We start from the raw sequence: 21,142 nt of genomic DNA on the forward strand, positions 1-21,142 counted from the left end.
AGGAGAGTGTCGAGTTGGAAGCGGGAGAAAGACTGGCGATGAGGGACTGGGCAGCGCTGTTGGTAGTTTGAGTGAGAGGCGTTCAGTTGCTGTTTCCTCAATACAGAGCTCAGCCTCCAGCCCGGGACGGTCCCGGTGATTTGGAGGGTGGATCAGCCGCTGGATACTTTGGGGCCTTCTGGATGTAGCAGGGGCCTCTGTGTCCGGGGTGACGGCTTCAGATTTCAGCCGCTCACAGAGTAGGTCTCGGAGCCCTGGCCGGCCCTGGCAGGGGCAGCTGGAAGCAGAACCGTCGGGGTTTTTACCGGCTACGTCCCCCCGACCCGCCAAACCCTCTCCCAACTCCCCTGTCAGGAATAGGTGAGCTGTACCGGAGCCCAGTGGATCACACCCAGCTTTGGAAATCCTGCAAGGTGCCGCTGACTCCGGAATCGGGGAACCCCTCACTGCTGAGATTAATACCGCCAACCACCCAGAGCAACCCAGCTTCCCTCGCCCCGCTGGGGAAAGGAGGCAGGAAACTTTGGAACTCAGGAATCAATGTTAAATGTCCCTTCACCTCAGTGTAACACCACAGGACATTAAATCTCTGTCTCTCTCATTTCTACATTCTGTCTCTCTGTTGCAATTTTGCATCCTCAGATCCTTGCTTCCTCCAATTGTTTGATCTATTTGGTTCCACCTTTGGATTTATAGATCTTTCCTGAATTTATTTTTCTTCATTCTCTTTTATTCTTCCCTTGCTCTTTCATACCTTCTTTCTCTCTACCTTCTTATATCTTTCTTTCTTTACCTCCTCTCTCCATTTTCTCTCTATCTACCTTTTCTCACTCGACCTTCTCTTTCTCTTAACCTTCTGTCTCTCTCTACCTTCTCTCTCGCAGCCTCTGTCTGTCTCTACCATCTCTCTCAACCTTCTCGCTCCATCTACCTTCTGTCTGCCTTTTTCTCTCTCTCTATCTCTTTCTCTCTCTTCGCCCAAATCTTCCCATATCAGCAGAGAGTTGAAAACCCGACGGGGGCTGCGGGGTTTGACCTCAGTGCCTTCTCTCGGTGCCGTTCCGTGCCCGGTGACCAGCTCCGAGCTGCCCCCAGCCAATGAGAGTGTTAAGTTGAGGCACTGAGCTGGCGCGGAGCCGGGGCTTCCCACACACCGCTGCCCCACAGCCTCAGCTCACACGCCGGCCATGGAGTGCCGGCAGCGCCTCTGGACCCTGCTCGGCTTCCTGCACGCTGTCCTCAGTCTGTGCCAGTCTCACCCACAGCCGTGCCATATCCTGAACCGGATCGGACACACCGTGAGCCTGGGCACTGTGCTACCCTCTCCCCGGAAAGCCCTCCTGCAACAAGCGCTGCTCGAAGGAGTGGAGGCGGCTTTAAGGGACAACCTCCTGCCCTACAACCTGAGCCTAGAGATGGTCAGCAGTCAGGGCTGGCGGCCCGACCCGCAGTCCCTCCTGCAATCCATCTGTCAGTCTGTCGTGGTCCGGGGAGTCGCGGCCGTTCTGGCATTCCCACAGTCTGCCGACCAACTGGTGCAGATGGATTTTTTAGCATCTTTCCTGGAGATCCCTTTCATCAGTATCATGGAGCAAGGAGAGGGGCTGGCCACTGAGGTAAGTGGCAAAGCGAGATTTCCAAATTCTGTTAGCGTTAGAATTGGAAATTCCGCTCTTCCTTTCAACTTGGCGCAGGGAGGTGTGTACGGTGGAGTGGCTTACTGTGGAGTGATGTATAGCGGAGTAGAGTGGTAGATTGTGGACTGGCATATTGAGGACTGGAGTCGAGTGGTATGTAGTGGAGTGGTGTATTTTGGAGTAGAGTGCTGTGGGAATGGAATGGTTAATTGGGGAGTGGAGTGTTTTGTAACATCATGCGGAGTGAATTTTTTTTTGCTGATGGAGTGATGCTTTGTAGAGTAGGGTGGAGGGGACTGATGTGAACTGGAATGTTGTGTCTTGTGGAGTGGTGACGTGTATCGTGGTGTATTGTGGAGCAGAATGGTGGACAAATGGTATGTTGTGGAGTGGAGTGGTGTGGTGTGGAGTGGTGTACTACAGAGATGTGGAGTGATGTACAGTGGAGGGGAGTGATGTACAGTGGTGTGGAGTGATGTACAGTGGAGGGGAGTGATGTACAATGTTGTGTTGAGGAGTGGTGTACGTTGGTGTGATGTGGAGTAGTGTACAGTGGTGTGTTGTGGAGTGGTGTACGGTGGTGTGTTGTGGAGTGGTGTGTTGTGGAGTGGTGTACGGTGGTGTGTTGTGGAGTGGTGTACAGTGTTGTGTTGAGGAGTGGTGTGCTTTGGAGTGGTGTACGGTGGTGTGTTGTGGAGTGGTGTGCTGTGGAGTGGATCCCAGTCTCAGAGCAGTTTAGAATCGAAGCAGACTCCAAAAAAGAGAGAGAGCTTCACTCGGGTTCCCCCTCTTGGACTCCCCCCGGGGTTAAATCCGGAGCTTTCTCCTGTATGTGGCAGAGCTTCAGTGAAAAACTGAATGGTTCTTAATCAATAAATCATTTCCTTGCTGGACAACCTGTCAATTTGAAAGCAGGTGATTTAAACCTGGAAGCGCTGCGCTCCGGAGGCGCGCTCACTGTGAATCATCCTGAGATCCAGATTAACCGGTCACATCGGAGATCAGTTTCGGTTCGACAGAGCGAGACCATAAGAGAGATCACTCACTTCAGTACAAGACATTCCGTTCTGTATTGGTCACAATATTGGGTACTGTACTGAACCCGATGCACAATGTCAATAAGAGATGTTTTAAACTGAATTGCGCTGTTTAAAATTATTCCTTTTTCGAACTAAAATGACCGCCAGCGAACTGATTAGCTGGTGCCAATCACCGTGAACCTGAGTAATCTGGTGAGACTTCACCCTGCAGCTGACTGAGAGAGCAGCTGAGCGACCCCTTCTCCCGGCCCTGCGATCTCTAATGATCTCGAATGGACAGGCTGGCACTCATGTCGCTGCCAAAACGTGGGTGGAGGAACGCAGTATATTCTCCAAATGCCTAACCCCGAGAGAGGCAGACAGTTGGGAGTTGGGAGGCCTTGAACATAAAGAAAATGGTTACCATTGTCACAAAAAAAATGTTCTGTTGTTATTGACCAAAACTCGAACGTGGGATGGTTTGTTTTATTTTATCACTTAAGTGTAAATTACAACGTAAAACTTGCACAGTTTAAAATGTATCAGAGATAAAAGGAACTGCGGATGCTGGAGAATCCAAAACAAAGTCATCTGATGAAGGGTCTAGGCCCGAAATGTCAGCTTTTCTGCTCCTATGATGCTGCTTGGCCTGCTGTGTTCATCCAGCTCTACACCTTGTTATCACAGTTTGAAATGTCATCTGTTCCATTAGCTCAAGGGGTAAATACACCACCCGGTGTGATACTCAGCCAAGAAGGTGTGGAATTTACATCAGAGTCAGTGCTTTGACCTCAGACCCTCCAAGGGTAATGAGATGAATGTAAGAACCAGGAGCAGGAGCAGGTCACCTGGCCCTTGGAACCTGCTCCACCATTCAATCCTTGGCTGATCTTTACGTAGCCTCAGTTTCCCTTACCCACCCTCTCACGGCAACCCTTAATTCCTTTACTATTCACAAAATTATCTCCCTTAGCTGTAAAAACATTCAATGAGGAAGACTCAACTACTTCAATGGCCAGGGACTTGCACAGATTCACAACCCTGTGGGTGAAGAAGTTCCTCCTCAATTCAGTCTAAATATGGTCCCCCTAATTTTGATGCTATGCCCTCTTGTTCTACTTTCACCCACCACTAGAAACATCTCCTAATTAAAGATTAGCTATTTGAAAAACAACTATAATAGCCAGGTCCTTTCTCCAACTAGAGAGTTCAACCACTTCTCCTGTACCTTCATTGTAATTGCCATCTCCCAGACCAGACTAGTGTCCTACCATTCCCCTATTTATCTTCATACACATTGGACACAGGGCCATTTTCATTGTTTCCCAGTATTGTGGTCAGCATGTTCAGTCCCTGCTGGATTGTGACATGGCTCTGACCATACTGCCTTACAAAGATCACTTCCATGGCCCTCACCCCTGACTCAGAAACTCAAGAATGGCCATGCAGTGGCTACAAGAAGTAGGTGAAAGACTTCTTATTCTTTGGCAAGCAATGTCCAATGTCTGTCCCTAATCTACGAAGCATAGGGGCAGGAATGAGAGTGAATATACTACCCTTGCCTGGACAATTCAGCTCCAACAGCTAAGTATTGTCCAAGACAAAGCAGCCCACTTGATTGGCATGCCATCAGCTGGCTTAAACATCCACTTCCTCCACCATCCATCTACTGTGATTACAGTGTGTACCATCTACAGCGCACATTGCAGCATAACTTTTTCAGTTAATCACTGGGCCGTGGGTAATGGGTATATAGGAATATCTGCTCCTCCAGGATCCCCTCCAAGACAGGAGCCTGGACCTCCCATCTTAATTCTGTAGGAACACTTTTACTGTCCAAACAGATAACAGCAGCCCACCACTACCTCAGGTATGCTCAGCATGGAGGAACATGCAGGGGGCGCTACTGGTGTCTCACACCCTGAAAATGTAAAAGTGGCCACACCCTCGTGAGAGTCAGCACCTTGAGTAGGTCAATGTAGAGAAGACGTGCTGTATGACTGTCACTCTGCCAGGCTGGAGACATGCCATTATTTACCTCCACCTTCCTTTGCTCCATACCTCGAGTGAGTGTTAGCTGCCGACTTGGTCTTGAGAAGATTGTAGCTGATCCTGATCTTCTATCAAGAAGTTCACAGTTTCCAGCAGAGGCTAACGTTTGCAAGCTTACGCCTAAAGTGACAACGACTGATAGCATTGAGCAGATCACCATTCTTGTTACACTGCTGTCTTAACATCAATAGGTGTCACTAGTGTGCTGTATCTAGGTTGTAATTGGTACAAAGTGGAATGCACTGCATTATTTTTGGTGATAAAATATAGCAGCAGTAATATGGCTTTGGGTGAGTGATGAATGACTGGTGCGTTTAGTTTAAATGCCATATACTTCAGCATTTCACTTACTAATTACTAAGATGCCCTTTGGCATAGTTCCTGGTGCAGTCCTGGGGCAATGCCAAATAGTGTCATCATTGCAGTTGTATGGAACGGACCAGGACTATATCAGTTAGTACTGTAATCATTCTGTGCGGCAGTCATATTTTATTTTTGACTGACTGCAGTCCACTGAGATATATTATGGCAAGAGTGGCTTATACCATCCTGTGTTCGTGGGCAATGAACACCCCAACCAGCACTTGAATATGTTGGAGTCCTCTTTCAGGATGAGCCTTAAACAAATGAAGTAGCGTACTTTTCCTTCATGCACTATAATCCCCTGACCCTCAGGCATACAGGCAGTGTACCACCCAAACAACTATCATTCTTGTGTGAAATTAAATGGTGTGTACTGCTGGGTGTTCCATTAATGGAGAGCACAACAACTGAACTCTGTTCTGCTCTTGCCCAATATGCCCTCCACCTGAAGTAACTGAATAATAATTAGCTAAAAGAATCAATAGGGTTGAGCTTAATTATAACATTGATGCTAATACTTACAGGTCATAAAAAATATGCTCAACATGGTTATGATAAATTCATTATAACTGGAATTAACTTTAGAGTTGAGCATCTGCAGTGCAAAGATTAGAATCATTATCAAAGAAAGTTCATATCTGATCAAAATCCAATTCCAGTCAATGCAACTTAAGCACAATGTTGGCAGGTTCTCAATCACTATGCTGCTGTGTGATTGTGACAAACAACATTTTGCTGCCCTTTGTTTTGTGTGAAGATTCATTGTGCCACATTATTTTACCACCTGAAACCAGCTGACGAATTGTACTATGCAAGGTGACCCCAAGTTCGACCCTCATTCAGTGGTGAGATTAGTATAGCTAAACTGATGCTAATGCACTAAAGTTGGCAGCACCTAAACTACGGACAGAAAATCAGCCAACATTTCTTCTCGTAAGTTCTCGTTGAGTGAATTGTGCTGCAGATTCATGTGTCACTGGGCATGGACGAGATTAAACTCACTAGTGATTTCCTTCATGTTCTCCAAACTCAAAGATGAAGAAGAATGGGCAAGAAACAAGCCTTAGTGGGGTGTCTTTTGAAATGTTGCCCCCACAAGGTCAGACATTCTGAATTTATGAAGAAGTGGGAAAAGGGCATTCCTAACTGGAAATTCTGGGCTTTCTCAGATAGCCTTCTGAAATTGACAATAGGATGCCTTTTAACTAAGCTTCCCTTTGGATTGATTGTTTGGCAATCTCCTCCCAGATCACATCTAAACATTTCTTACCTCAATTCAAAAATTAAATTCCCAGATTATTCCTGTTTTAATCCTTGGACTGTGGCCAGATCACAAAGACTAACAAGATTTCAGATTTTCATTGCAGAAATAAACATTAATGTAGCATTAATAAAAAAAAGCTAGTCAAACCTTAATCCTGCACATGTTTGAAACAAATAAAGATAAAACTTTAATCAATTTTTTTTCAAAACTTGAAACAGCTGCTCATTTTTTTGTTCTGATTTCCTTTCTGTTTCACCCCTCTGCTTTCTCTTTCCTCTTACATAACTGATCTATCTTTCAAAAAATATTTTTAGTGTTGTAAATGTACAATTTTGTTAATTTCTGCCTCACTGTCTAAACAAAAAAGTATCATTGTTCAGAGTATACACAGTTTTGCATCCGTCTGTTAATCTTTTATGATTGAATAGTTGATTGTTGCAGGCAGAATGGTGGTATTTCAGAGGATGTTCAATACTGTTAGAAACTGCACCTAAGCAGCAATCAGTGTCTTTAGGAAAGTGTGGGGTGGAGGAGAGGCAGTGGTGGTTGGGATAGTTAACTTCATCATTATTCTTAATTCCTCAATGGAATAATCAAGCTCCATGAGTAGAATAGCTATGGATTAGGAGAAGCTTATCTATGAAGTCTGAATTATTATCCTCATCCAGAATTATTGACATGATCACCTGCCGCCAACTTTAAAGAATAGATGCTTCATTAGAAAATTACCAGATCCAAGAATCCCTCTGTGAGTGCAGTGGCACACTTAGAACGAAAACTAACTAACATAACCTACTGCAATAGTATAGAAATTTAAGGAGTCAGGGATATAGCCTACTTTGCCTCCCCGTTTAGAATTAAGATGAGGAGAAATTTTTTCACCTAGAGAGTGGTGAGCCTGTAGAATTCTCTGCCACTGGTAGCAGTTGAGGCTATTCAGTTTTCAGGATGGAATCAGATATTGTTCTTTGGGCTAAGGGTAAGGGAATACTGAGTAGGATGATCAGCCATGATCATATTGAATGATGGCACAGGCTTGATGTGCTGAATGGCCTCCACCAGCTTCTATTTTCCATGTTTCTATGCAAACAAACACATTGATTAGGCATTCATTGCAACTGGTTAATGTTGATGCTTATGCTTCAACAAGCTTCTTCCAATCCATTTTTAACCTTGTCAGGACATTCTATTCCTTTCACCCCTTTAAATTGCCTCGTGTCCCCCTAAACACATCAATTTTATTTTAATCAGCTGATCCATGTGGTATTAACGAATCCACAGCGATAAGTGGATCTGGTCCTCAGATTGGTAGGGGTGAATTATGTGGTAATTCAAGAGTAGACAGGTAGGTTAGTTCGTAGGTAATTTCTAGTCAGTGTTGAATTAGCTTATCATAGTTACAGGAAAATCAAACTGGGCTCCCACTTCCAGACGCTATGCAGTATTTTCTGCTAGGAATGAATGTTAATTGAGGGCAAGATTGAGCTGAAGCATGATGCACTCCATCATAAAACATCTGACTACCTGTCAAAGATTTGGGCAACATTAAAAATGCTTTTCTTAGAACCAGAACCCTGCATGAATCAGCACTATGGGAGCGGGAAGGGAGGAAACTGTAATGAAAAATTACAGAATTAATGGTGTTAATCAAGTAATGATCCATTTTACACTGGAGCATTGGTTTCGCTCTCCTTGTTTCTGTTTGAATCCTGATATCTGCAAATGCAGTGTACAATGTAAGCATATAACTTCTCTTTATTCATGTTTTTAATTGATTTGCCTTTATAAAACTTGACTTGCTTTCTTTCATTTTCCTTCTGTTTGCTATATTAAGTCACTGCTTTAGAAAAGCACAGGGAGATTCTCTGGAATAGCAGTTAGTGCTCCATTGCATACCAGTTTTTTTAACAGACAAAATGAAATGATTTATATCCACTTGGGAAAGTCTGCAGTGTCAGTGCAGTGCTAAGAGAATCATACATATTCTATAAGGCCAGGTGAATGGTATGTACACATCTCAGTCTGTATCTGAGGTGAGGTTTCTTTGTTCCAAGTCAACCGTTTACAGGACTCATGTTCATTAGTCATTTCAAATTCAGTCTTATTTTGGGATTGCATTCTAAGTCTCAGTGATTTTCCAGTGATATGTATTGATTGAGTCCTATCTCATCTTATGATGATGTATCCATCAAGCTTGCCTTAGGTTTACCCATTTTTATTATTTCTATTGTTTCCTTTGTGACCTCATGTAGCATAATTGAGACTGATGTTCTCTGAGTTTAATTGTAAATACTAAATGCAGGAAAGATGTCAAGTTGAAAGCAGTGCATTGGATTTTGAAGACTCCTTCCCCTCCCGCCCTGCAGGTGTACCTGGTTTCAGAGATAGTAAGAACTGGAGATGCTGGAGAATCTGAGATAACAAGGTGTAGAGCTGAATGAACACAGCAGGCCAAGCAGCATCAGAGGAGCAGGAAAGCTGACATCTCAGGCCTAGACGAAATGTCAGCTTTCCTGCTTCTATGATGCTGCTTGGCCTGCTGTGTTCATTCAGCTCTACACCTCGTTATCTCGGTGTACCAGGTTTGTTGAGGTGGGGGGGGGAGGGGGGGGGGTGGTTAGTGAGTGGTGCTTAAATCAGATGGAAGTCATGATTTGCTGGATAGTGACTTTGCTGTGAATTACTAACATCAGTAAGGACAGGGTGAGGCTCAACAATGATGCAGTTTGTAGTTGAATAGTGTGGCGGGCTCACAAACAAAGAATGGCCATTTGTAAGAGAAATGGAGGGTGTCTGTGGAAGGTAAACCCAAACAAGATTCTTTACCTTCAGTAGAGGAGGGAACACCAAAAGAACACAAAGAAGCAATTAAGCTGTTTGAAAGAAGTCACGTTTTAAAAAAAATCCAAAAGGCATTTTCAGTGTAGTAAAAATTTGTTGTGCTTGATGGAAATCATCAATTGTATTGCATTACAGTTATTGGCAGTTTATTTAAAGGGGTAGACAATTTGGCTGACTTTGGAAAAATAATAGAAGTAACCAGCCAACCAGCCCCATTCTGTAAGGGTCTATTTTTACTTTGGCTTCTCTTTTCCGTTTTTATACAATTAATGAAGCTGTTGCTGTCCATGTTGAGATTTATAAATTTCTTCAAGATTCATAGCTGCTCCACTGCCTACATCTGTGTGACCATCATTATATTGGGAAAAACTTAGCGCACCCCACGACATTAACTCTTTTTGACACTTACACACTTGTACATCTCCCCCCAAGCATTTTCCCATTATTGATATTATACGTTAGAGTGTATAATTACATTTACCATTACTCTATCTGCCCCCCATGTCTCAGACTTCACTAATTCAGACAATCTGGAGATTTCACTGTTCAGCCATGACACATGATCTTTGAACTTGGAAGAATGGTAGGTCTCTGGGTTGAATTTTTGAGCTGTTCACTTTGACACTGCTCTGAACAGCGTGAGGTCTGTAACTTCCTTTAAAATCGAGAGCATTGTATCTCTTGGAGTTCTTTCATTGAGGACATCTGATGGAACAGGCAATTGTACTATTGTAATATCCAGAGGACTTTTAATCTCAAAGATTTTGATCATGGAGGAGGATAGCTATACTGGTGAATCTAGTGGGTTCTTTTTTTCTGTATCCTGGATCTCTTGGCCAGGCAATTTCTTCCTTTTTTGTGATATCCCAGATCTCTAAAACAGGCAGTTTGTTCCTGGGTGTAACATTAATCTGTGTACATCGATCATGCCATTTCAGTTTTGGCTTCCATGGAGTTGCATGCACTATATCATCCACAAGAACAGATCTTTATTTTCAATTTGCCAGTGAACCTGAACATAAGTGTATAGACTATTTACTTCAACTGGTTCATTAGATTAAGCACCTATTTTTTTGCCCACAGTGATTAGTGATTGCATTACTGATCAAAACAGCTCATTTTCTTTCTCAGTTGTACGGCTCGAGATTTCACCTCACCTGGCATGATCTCTGTCTTTGGTACTGATGATTTCTCCTGTCAAAATACAAGAATAAAATGCTCCCCATGAATTTATAAGCTTGAATCTGTTATTACTGTCTGTTCACCAAGCTGTAGAGTAGTCTGAATTCATCTGTTGAGGATTCATCAATGTGTTCAAATAGGGTATGCTGCTCAACTGCTGTCTTATCATTTATGTTTCCTCACAAACTTTGCCGATTGGAGTTGATAGCTGTGGATAACATTTCTGCCAACCTCGAATAGTCATGGGTTTCGGCCTTGCTGTCAGTTTGAAACAAATTCCTTTTGCTAAAATAGCTTGTCTCAGTAGATTTGGTCTTCTGTTCCACTATTAATCTAGGAAGTTCTATAAAATCTTCTACTAGTTGCATTTGACTGGCTATTCAGTAGCAAAAATTTCTTTGACCTGTTGTTCCATTGCTGGCTGATCCTTGAACAATGGTCACTTAATTTTAATTAATTTCCCATTTTTCTAAAAGTTTTAAAAAATGCATTCATGCTCAAGAGTGAGAATCCTTGTATAGCAAGCTTTACCTTTAATCTTAAATGTCACACTGCCTGGAGCATGTAATTGATTGGCAGTGAGCTGTAGTGATCCTTCAACCATGCTATGCTATTTGATAACATAGTGACACACGCCTCTGTATCAAACTTGAAACTGGTGAGAGGCCCATTGACATAAATGCCTTCTTTCCTAAATGCTAGATCAGGATCATCTATTTTCGATGGAAACACTTTAGACTTTTCTTCTATTGTAACTTAAACTTATGAACTTTGTATGAGTAGTCATTTACTTCTTATTGCCTTGAGATTATGTCTTACTTAACCATGTTTTTTTTCAAAGTGATCTATTGCCTCACATATAACTTTTTTAATAACTGGGCATTGTTTGTGTCTATATGGTCTCCTTGCTCGAGAGCACGAAAACTGACTTATTATCTGCTGTCTGTCCTACTCTGTGAACTAGCTTGAAATGTATGTGTTTAGACTGAGTGGATTCTGCTGATCTCCTGCAATGACTATGATCCTTTCCTTTAAGGTTCGGTCTACGTTACTTCTAGACTTCTGCTTCACCCATGAACAAAATGGCTTTATTTTGAGGCAAATTTTCCTTGAACTGTGATTAATCTAACAACAACTCATTAGCAATCCCAATAGCAATTGAATTTTGACGTCAAAGCTCCAAAGTCTCATTTCTCTACCGCTTGGAGATCATACATGAAATTATCAGTGAATTCCCCATTTGCTAAACTACTCTGATAAATATTTCTCTTCAAAAATTTTATTTGTTCTAAGATTAAATTAATTGTCAAAGGCTTATAGACCTTGATCATACAGTCATAGAATCATACAGCATAGAAACAGACCCTTTGATCCAGCTCACCCACGCCGACCAGATATCCCAATCTGATCTAATCCCATTTGTCAGCATTTGGCCCATATTCCTTTAAACCCTTCTATTCATATACCCATCTGGGTGCCTTTGAAATGTAATTGTACTCGTCTTCGCCATTTCCTCTGGCAGCGCATTCCAGATATGCACCACCCTCTGCATGAAAACGTGGCCCCTCAAGTTCATTTTAAATCATTCCGCTCTCACTTTAAGCCTATGTCTTCTTAATTTGCACTCCCCCACCCTAAAGAAAAGACCTTGGCTATTCACCTTATCCATCTCCCTCATGTTTTTATAAACCTCTATCAGGTCACTCCTCAGTCTCCAACACTCCAGGGGAAAAAAAAAGCCCAGCCTATTCAGCCTCTCCTAATAACTCAAACACTCCAGTCCGGACAACATCCTTGTAATTATTTTCTGCACCCTCTTAAATTTAACAACATCCCTGAAATGTCAGTTCCTTTTATTATTTTGTATGCTTTTACAACACCAGCTATAGTCCCATCAAATACAAAAGTATATTAGCTTGTTCAGCTTCTGCCTTACTATCTTTGAAGCAATTCTACACACAAGGAATTGTTTTCTTCAAGATGCCCAATTTTGTGTTATATTTAGCAATTTGAAACCTTCCTGGCAATAATATTTCTGTAGTCATGCCTTCCTAATGTGACTACTCATTTTCCTCACTTAAATGCTTTTATTTCTAAAGTATATCATGGCCGCTACCATGTATTGCTGTACTTAGCGGTTTTCCTGCACTTCTGCGTTAAATGGAGGAACACCATTTGTCGTTAGTAAAATGGATTTTCTTTTGCAGCTTCTCCAGATGAATCCCACTAATTATGACTTTAATAAATGATTCCTGATTCCTCAACGGTTTTAGATATTTGTACCTCTGTGAGGTAAATCATAAATTGTTGCTGTGGCCCTTGATTTCCCTTCCTCCTGCTTCATGATACTCGGTAACTATGGAAGTGTTGCTGAATAATATCTGTAAGTGCTTTGCCTAGTTAAAGCTTGTGCAGCATGTAAACCATGTTATTTATAAAGATTTTCCTTGTCACTAGGGATTTCAACTTTGGTCTCTGTACTCTCCTTGATTCAGGACTAACCCAACAATGTGTAACTGACTAGAACTATAAATTCAAGGGGTTTCTAACTCATGCTAACTGAAGCACAACTTTAATCAAGTCTGAAATGCTTTTTACCATCACCCGCATTGCAAACAAGTATAAAAATGAACAGGGAATAATGGACCATTCAGCCCTTTGAGCCTCTTCTGCCATTTAATAAGCTCATAGCTAACTGGAATCTCAGATCTACATTTCTGCCTACCCCTGAGAGCCTCTCACCCCCCTGCTCACCAATACCTTATCCACATTTGTCTTCGAATATTTGAAGACTTTACTCTTTAGAAACTTGCCTCAAGGTTCTCTTCTATAGGGCTATTGAATACTCAATTCTTTCAGCTGCTGATTGTTTCCTCATGTGGCTTTCTTAAAGCTCTCTCTGATGAATCTTCAGATCTCTACAGCTGCCAGAATTTCATATGTTACAGCAGAGAGGAATCTGCATCACTAGTCACCTTGTTCAGATGAATTTTCACTACAGCTCATCATAATGTAAGAGTTATTCTGATGATTTGTTATCACCATCCTAGTGGCAGCATACAATCTTGGCTTCATTTAATATGGTAGAAGAAAATCATCTATGAGCCAAAGAGTGGACGCTCTTGACTTAAATAAGATGTAGTTTATTGTATGACAACAGCTAGATATAAATTACATTGGTATGATGGATGCTGTTATTGAAAGAATTAGGGAGACCTCAATTTGAAGTTTTACTCCTGCAAGACTTATAGCTGATTACCTACCTAAGTCCATGCGATATCATCATTTTGGGTAGTGCTGACTGCACTCTTCAGCATCGGTTCTTACACCCCTATACAGCACTAGCTTTCACAATCTACCAGTAAAAACTTTCATGATTTATGTAATTGTTAGGTGCTATTTCAGAATACTCTATTTACGTTTTCTGCATTTCCCTACAGAGGACACCGAAATGTTAACTCTGAATTCTCTCCACAGATGTTGCCAGACTTGCTGAGCTTTTCCAGCAATTTCTGTTTTAGTTTACGTACTAAACACATTGGTCTGGAAGCAATGTTTGGAGCCATGGTCAGTGAAAGAGGAGTGATGGGTAATGGCAGATGTCGCAGCTCCTCTGCTTGCATGGGGAAGTGTCTTTGGAAGGGGAGGGGTAATTGGGTGTGATTGTTCAGTGTAAAATGCTACTGTATAGGAAATTATCTCTTTTGAAATGCTAGAGATCATTATACTAGAGATAGTGAAAGTGGGAAAGATGATCCACTTTGAGAGGAGGCTGGTGGATTGAAGTCAAGAAGAACCATTGTGTATCTAAAAAAAGAGGACAGGATCAGATGAGTTTGTGGAAAAATACAAGGAATATGATAGACACTATAAATCACAGCAGAAGAGTTAAAAACACAAATAAATTGTTGTGAATGAAGTGATTTAGCATACAAGGGATTGTGATTCATTAATGCAGGTTGCATACAGAGATGGTTAATATTAGGTATCACAGGTAGGTTAACTAAGGACAAATCCTGCCTTGTAGTTGTTAATGATTAGTTATCCATCTCCCACTTGTCAGTTAGTTACAGCTTTTTGTTTCAGTTTGGATCATATTCCTGTCTGATACCATGATTGCTCAGCCACTGAGGCACACATCTTGGAACTGGCTCAGCCAAGGTAGTACCTCTGACTGACAGCTGTGTCTAAGACTTTATTGAAAGGAACAGGGTTATTGATCATCTGTGCTGAATTTTGACATACTGTGGTGGCTAGGGATCTCCAATTACAGGATTAAATTGAACTTCACTGGTTTGTCAAGATATACTTCTGCAGCCTGGAAGTGAGAATTTAATATTTATGTGTCGTGTCAGCCAACAGAAGAGTTGAGTTAGATTTCAAATAGACCCTGTTCCATAGTACAGTAAGTGTTTTTTTCCTTGGTGTGCATATTGCTATGGTGTTTTTATTAATTTCCTTTTACACAGACAAGAAATTTGGTACGCGACAATAGCCCAGAACTTGCACAAAATAAAAGACACATGAATAGACACATAATATGAGGATCAGCCAGAAGGGGGTATCCTTTGAGTCGCAGAGTGCCACAAGTTTCTGGTTGATTTGACTACTTCAGCATTACCTTCACAAAAACAGCATTTCGTCCGGAAGTGTTGTGAGTTCAAACATGAAGTGCTCATTAAACTTATTGCATGAAATTAAGCCTAGCATTTAAAACCTAAGTATCATTTAAAATTATAAAAGTAAATAATGACGGCCAGTCAGCCTCACTGGTCCAGAAAATGAACAATTACATTTCTGAACAGGTTGTTTAGGGAAATATCCACATTCAACGTGTGTATAAATCTATCTTGTCTGGAGTTCATAACTTAACTCCCAGCATGATTCTGGTCAACCCAGTGTACATGTCTTCCACAGCTGGTATTTTCTCCTGAGGTGAGGCGCCTGGTATTTCAGCTGAGGATAATGTCCTTGATACAGAACTTGAAACTGGAGAGGTAAGAGTGCATATTCAGTAGAGGGGAGAAGCACAGCTAGAACCTTAAAGATTTTTTTTAAAAAGTAACTGGGATGAGAGTTTTCTGTTGAGTCTCACTTGGTTTACCTGAATGTAGGACAGAAAAATGCACATTTCAGATCATAGTGAATATGATGTCCAGATATAAAAATGGCTCACCACAAAGTACCAGAAGATCATATCCCAAAACTCTCGCTAACCGTGCATAGGACACAGATACTTTCAGACTTACTCCTTCAGAAGATTGTTTCATTTCACTCCTGCCTCACACCTCAACAGATTTTTGTGCAGGCCTGTTATATTTCTCAATTAGCTTCGAACAAGCTACCAGACATTTAATCAGCTCTGAGAGATGCCTCACTAGTATGGCTGTGCCAAGTGTCAGCCTTGAGAATGTTTACGGCCTTTGTTACTGAGCTTTGACAGAAATGCCAATCCCAGTTCTCTCTTAGATACGCTTTTTTTTCTGCTTCAGTCAAACTCAGTTTTCAGCCAAGGGCGCTGAGATTTCAGATTTTTAAAACTGATTCTTTGATGGAATGTGAGGTTTTGTGCAATGGTGGTGTTTTAGGACTGTGTTTAATTCAAAGTAAAATAGGATAATGAGGAGACTTAGGTCTTAAGTTTTAAAGTTTTTAAAATCACATTTTTACATTCTGTGACTTGATTATCATGTGGCCAGGACAGGGGTCAAGTCAATAGTACAGTGACAAAATGTTCACACCTTGCAACAAAGGCAGGAGCAGTTGGGACTGACTGTGGACAAACTTTTAGTCTCTGGAATTTCAGGTTGGAAAAAAATGCAAGCGAGGTCTGCAGAGAGACGGAGGACTGCAGTTCATGTGGCCGGCAGACGGCAAAGTACGCCCTATCTGATGATTACTAGATAAAATACAGAGGCAAGGTTGTTTTTGACTAAAAAGATTGTTTCCATGGCAATCTCAGGAATCTGGAAGATTTGTTCTGGTATGGCTAGGAAAACAAATTGACAGGCTTTAACTGCTGGCATTTTGTTCAGGCATTTTCTGGAAACTGAAATAATTATGTTTTAAGTGTTTGGTTATTTGATGTTACAAAATTATGAAAAGCAAACTCATTTGAAGCTGAGAATGGTGTTGGATTAGTCCCTGTAAAAATTGTAATTCTGCAGAGAGAGGGCAGTGAAGTGTAACTCTGTGAGGTTTTACTTTATTAAAACTTAAAGGTAATTTGGAGAACTATTTGCCATTAAGCAGTATGTAGCCGATGTTGCCTTTAGTTTTGCATGTTATAGGAAAAGTCTTGCTGTGCAATTCTCTGAAATTAGTCACTGGAAATCCTTTAAAAATCTTTTAAAGTTATTCATCTCTACAGGGAGTGCAGCAGATCTGTGGCAACGGCCCATTCCGAACTGCACTTGAAAGTGTGGTGCTGGTAAGACATTTTCTTCATTTGCTGCAGCCAATGTGGTGGAAGTGCACCCACAATGCAGCTAGTGAGGGAGTACCTGGAATCAGGGAACCTGATAGAGATTGCAGTGGAAAAGGGCTCCTAGGCTGACTGTTTTCCTTTTCTTTTTTATTCTCTTTTTGTTTTTTTTTGCCTTTTCTTTACTTACCCCTTGTCCTGAGCTCGAGCTGCATCGGCAGCGACAGCTAAGCATGAACTTCAGTGATTCCAGCATGGATTTTGTGATGGCAGATGAGCCCAGCATGGACTGGAGGGAGCCCCTCCCAGGAAAGCATGGGATCTACTTTTGGAATCAGTGGCTGCTAGGTTAGCAGAGATGACATTGGTGAGATAGGCCCAGGGGCGAAAGAGAGTCCCTGAGGATTGGTGACCTCTTGGTTGGATGGTCTGGCGCTCCAACGTAGCGAAGCGGTGGTGGAAGGACATTACATCGACTCGGTAGGCCCAGCTGCAGGAAATGTGACTAGGGTCTGGTGCGGGCAGCAGCGAGGTGTTGGTGAAGGAGCATTGGCCCAGTGGGAAAGATGGTGCCCGAAAAGTGGCAACTACAACTTTGGTTGCATCCGGTGTAGATAGCAGCATCAGGCATCATTGATGATGAACTGGTTCAAGACTGATGGATTCTCTTGAAGCTATATCTTTCTATATTTTTCTTATTCTTAAAACTATAAAAAATGGCATTGGATGGCAGTGACAGTGGGAAAGCATTTCACTGTATTTTAGAACATAGAACATTACAGCACAGTACAGGCCCTTCGGCCATCAATGTTGTGCCGACCTGTCATACCGATCTCAAGCCCATCTAACCTACGCTATTCCATGTACCTCCATATGCTTATCCAATGACGACTTAAATGTATCTAAAGTTGGCGAATCTACTACCGTTGCAGGCAAAGCGTTCCATTCCCTTACTACTCTCTGAGTAAAGAAACCACCTCTGACATCTGTCCTATATCTTTCACTCCTCAATTTAAAGCTGTGCCCCCTCGTGCTCGCCGTCACCATCCTAGGAAAAAGGCTCTCCCTATCCACCCTATCTAACCCTCTGATTATTTTATATGTTTCAATTAAGTCACCTCTCAACCTTAGTCTCTCTAATGAAAACAGCCTCAAGTCCCTCAGCCTTTCCTCGTAAGACCTTCCCTCCATACCAGGCAACATCCCAGTAAATCTCCTCTGCACCCTTTCCAAAGCTTCCACATCCTTCTTATAATGCGGCGACCAGAACTGTACACAATACTCCAAGTGCGGCCGCACCAGAGTTTTGTATAGCTTCACCATAACCTCTTGGTTCCGGAACTCGATCCCTCTATTAATAAAAGCTAAAACACTGTATGCCTTCTTAACAGCCCTGTCAACCTGGGTGGCAACTTTCAAGGATCTATGTACATGGACACCGAGATCTCTCTGCTCATCTACACTACCAAGAATCTTACCATTAGCCCAGTACTTTGCCTTCTGGTTATTCCTTTTGATGTTTTTCTCACTGTAAAATGCACACAACAATAAAAATCACTCAACAATAAAAATCATTCAATAATAAAAATCGTTCAACAATAAAAATCATTCAAACTAAAAATGATTCAATCAAAAATTCAGTTTGACAGAGATGGTGAAGGAATATTAAGATAGATGCAGTTGAGTTTTGGAAAGCACAAACCTGTGCAGAGTGAAACCCTGTCCAGGAGACTGTTGGAATAAAAACAATCAAAGCATGAAGTAAAGTTTGAGCGGGTGATATTTTCAGCTGAGGTATGGATATTGTTATGGCCATAGTGGTGGCGCAGAGATATGATCCGACTCATCTTGAAGTCAAATATAACCTAACCGCAAGGTTGTAAACCATCTGGTTCAAACCTCAGTAAGTTGCCAGGGAAAGGGATTTGGTAAAGGACACAAATACCATGACATACACAGAGAAAAAGGCAAAAGGCCAGATTTTCACAGAGTGACAAAAACCCTGTGGGCTGTAGATCTTTACAAATAATGGACAGGATCTAATGAGGAAGTCTTGCTCTATTGCAGATGTTATTGCTTTATTGATTTATTTATCCTCATATGTAGTGGTTACATATATTTCTAACAATTACGGTAGTTTCAAGGGACTTAACCTGCAGCGTGGGAGTCACGAATTAGTATACACTTAATTGTAAGATCCTGGGGAGCGTTGCTGAACAAAGAGGCTTTGGAGCGCAGGTTCGTAGTTCCTTGAAAGTGGAGTGACAGGTAGACAGGATAGTGAAGAAGGCATTTGGTATGCTTGTCTTTATTGGTCCCTGCAATGAGGATAGGAGTTGGGAGATCATAATGCGGCAGTACAGGACATTGGTTAGGTCACTTTTGGAATATTGTGTGCAATTCCAGTCCCCCTGCTATTGGAAGGATATTGTGAAATTTGAAAGGATTCAGAAAAGATGTTGCCAGGGTTGGAGCGTTTGATCTGTAGGAAGAGGCTGAATAGGCTGGGACTATTTTCCATGGAGCGTCAGAGGCTGAGCGGTGACCTGTAGATGTTTATAAAATCATGAGGAACATGGAAAAGGGTGAATAGAGAAGGTCTTTTCTCTGGGGTGGGCAAGTCCAAAACTGCAGGGCATAGGTTTAAGGTGAGAGGGTAAACATTTAAAAAAGACCTAAGGGGCGATGTTTTCATGCAGAGTATGATGCGTGTATGGAATGAGTTCCCAGAGGAAGTGGTAGAGACTGGTATGATTACAACATTAAAAAGGCATCTGGCTGGGTATAAAATAGGAAGGGTTTAGAGGGAAATGGGCCAAATACTCAGGATTTATTCAGGATATCTGGTCAGCATGGACAAGTTGAACCGAAGAGTTTGTTTCCATGTTGTATATCTCTGACTCGCTGACTCCTGTGCACTTGAAGGGTGGGTATGACCTGTCCAAGCAACATGATCTGAAGTGTTTTCAACTTCCCGTGCTCTTTAATTATGGAAGGGAACACAGTCTCAGGCAGTCACTGAGTGTAAAAAAAAGCTATGGATTGCTGTATTGACAGGCTAATCAGTGTAGTTTAGAGGAAGAATTCCCATCTGTGACTGTAATAGATTTTCAACAGAGTTCCGTGTTGATATATCCAAAATACCATTGTGGTGTCATTAGAAAGTTTGGCTGAATTTTAAAACTCAATTATATTAGTGAGAGTTATGTGTACACAATTTGATTGGCAGTTTATAGAGAACATTACAGATTATCTGCTTCTGTGGCAACTGAACAGAATTATTTTGTTGTAAGAAATTGAACATAAGATTTTAGAACTTCAAATTTGTTTCAAGTATGGGAGCTAAAACAATAATAGGACATTAAAAACTCGGAACAGATGTCTGCCATTTGCCCCATCGTGTCCACTCTATCATTCAACACTGTTGTACTCTGTTCCCTTTGAAATAAAGGCCAACATTCATTTCCTTCCCAGTTAGCTGCTGAACTGGAGTTCTGTGATTTATGTGAGAGGATCTCCACATCTCTGCGCTGCAGCTTTCTGCAGTCTTTTTTCATTAAGTAATATTTGGCTTTCTGTTTTATATTTTTTTCTTACCACAGGAAGTAGTTGATGCCAAAGCATTGAATGTATTCAAGAGTTGGCTAGTGTTGCACTTGGGATGAATGGGATCACAGGTTAAGAGGAGAAACCAGGGTGAGGCAATTGAGTTGGACAATCAGCCATGATCATAATGAATGGCGGGGCAGCCTCAAAGGATTGAATGGCCTCCTCGCACTCCTATCTTCTACGTTTCTATGGTTCTATATTCCACCTGCCATGTTTTTCCTGCAAAGTTAACCTATTTACATCTGTCTGTAGACATGTCAACTGTACCAATTTCACACCTATTTTTGAGTTCATTTTCACTGTCAAATACATATGCATGAAAGTTCTATTAGATCGTTAGAAGTTTGTTTATTTTTAATCTCCACATGGTTCCTGAGGTCTGTAAACTGTGGATACGGGGTGAGTGGATATGAAAGTGGAATTAAGGAACGAGGAGTGATGGAGGATATGCCTCTCATTACCCCCCATCATACCTCATTCCCTAATCACATGACAACCTACGATTTGCCTGATAGTGGACAGGCCCAACTTCAACCTGCCTTCACCTCCCCAGGGGAAAATTGGCTCGAAGAGGCCCTTTAGACCAAGGTGGCTCTGCACAGCCTAGAAATTTACAATTCGAGTTATCGGCCTTTGTCGCTAAAATCTGGCCATTTGTCTTTGCCGCAGCTGCTGGTACCATGGAAGGAGGATGCTAGGAAACAACTTGGAATTGAAAGCTTCTTTCCTACCTTCTAGTCTTTGTGCCATA

General features: G+C 41.9%; 1 protein-coding gene across 1 annotated transcript in view; it reads left to right on the top strand.

The window, feature by feature from the left end:
* Positions 1–1,187: 1,187 nt before the first annotated feature.
* Positions 1,188–21,142, top strand: part of grin3bb (glutamate receptor, ionotropic, N-methyl-D-aspartate 3Bb) — a 73,790-nt gene continuing 53,835 nt past the window's right edge. The window contains exon 1 of the mRNA XM_048559387.2: positions 1,188–1,616. Within this exon, the coding sequence (XP_048415344.1) occupies positions 1,188–1,616 (429 nt within the window). The remainder of the gene's footprint in view (positions 1,617–21,142) is intronic.

This window comes from Stegostoma tigrinum, chromosome 30, assembly GCF_030684315.1.
Source record: "Stegostoma tigrinum isolate sSteTig4 chromosome 30, sSteTig4.hap1, whole genome shotgun sequence".
Lineage (NCBI taxonomy): Eukaryota > Metazoa > Chordata > Chondrichthyes > Orectolobiformes > Stegostomatidae > Stegostoma > Stegostoma tigrinum.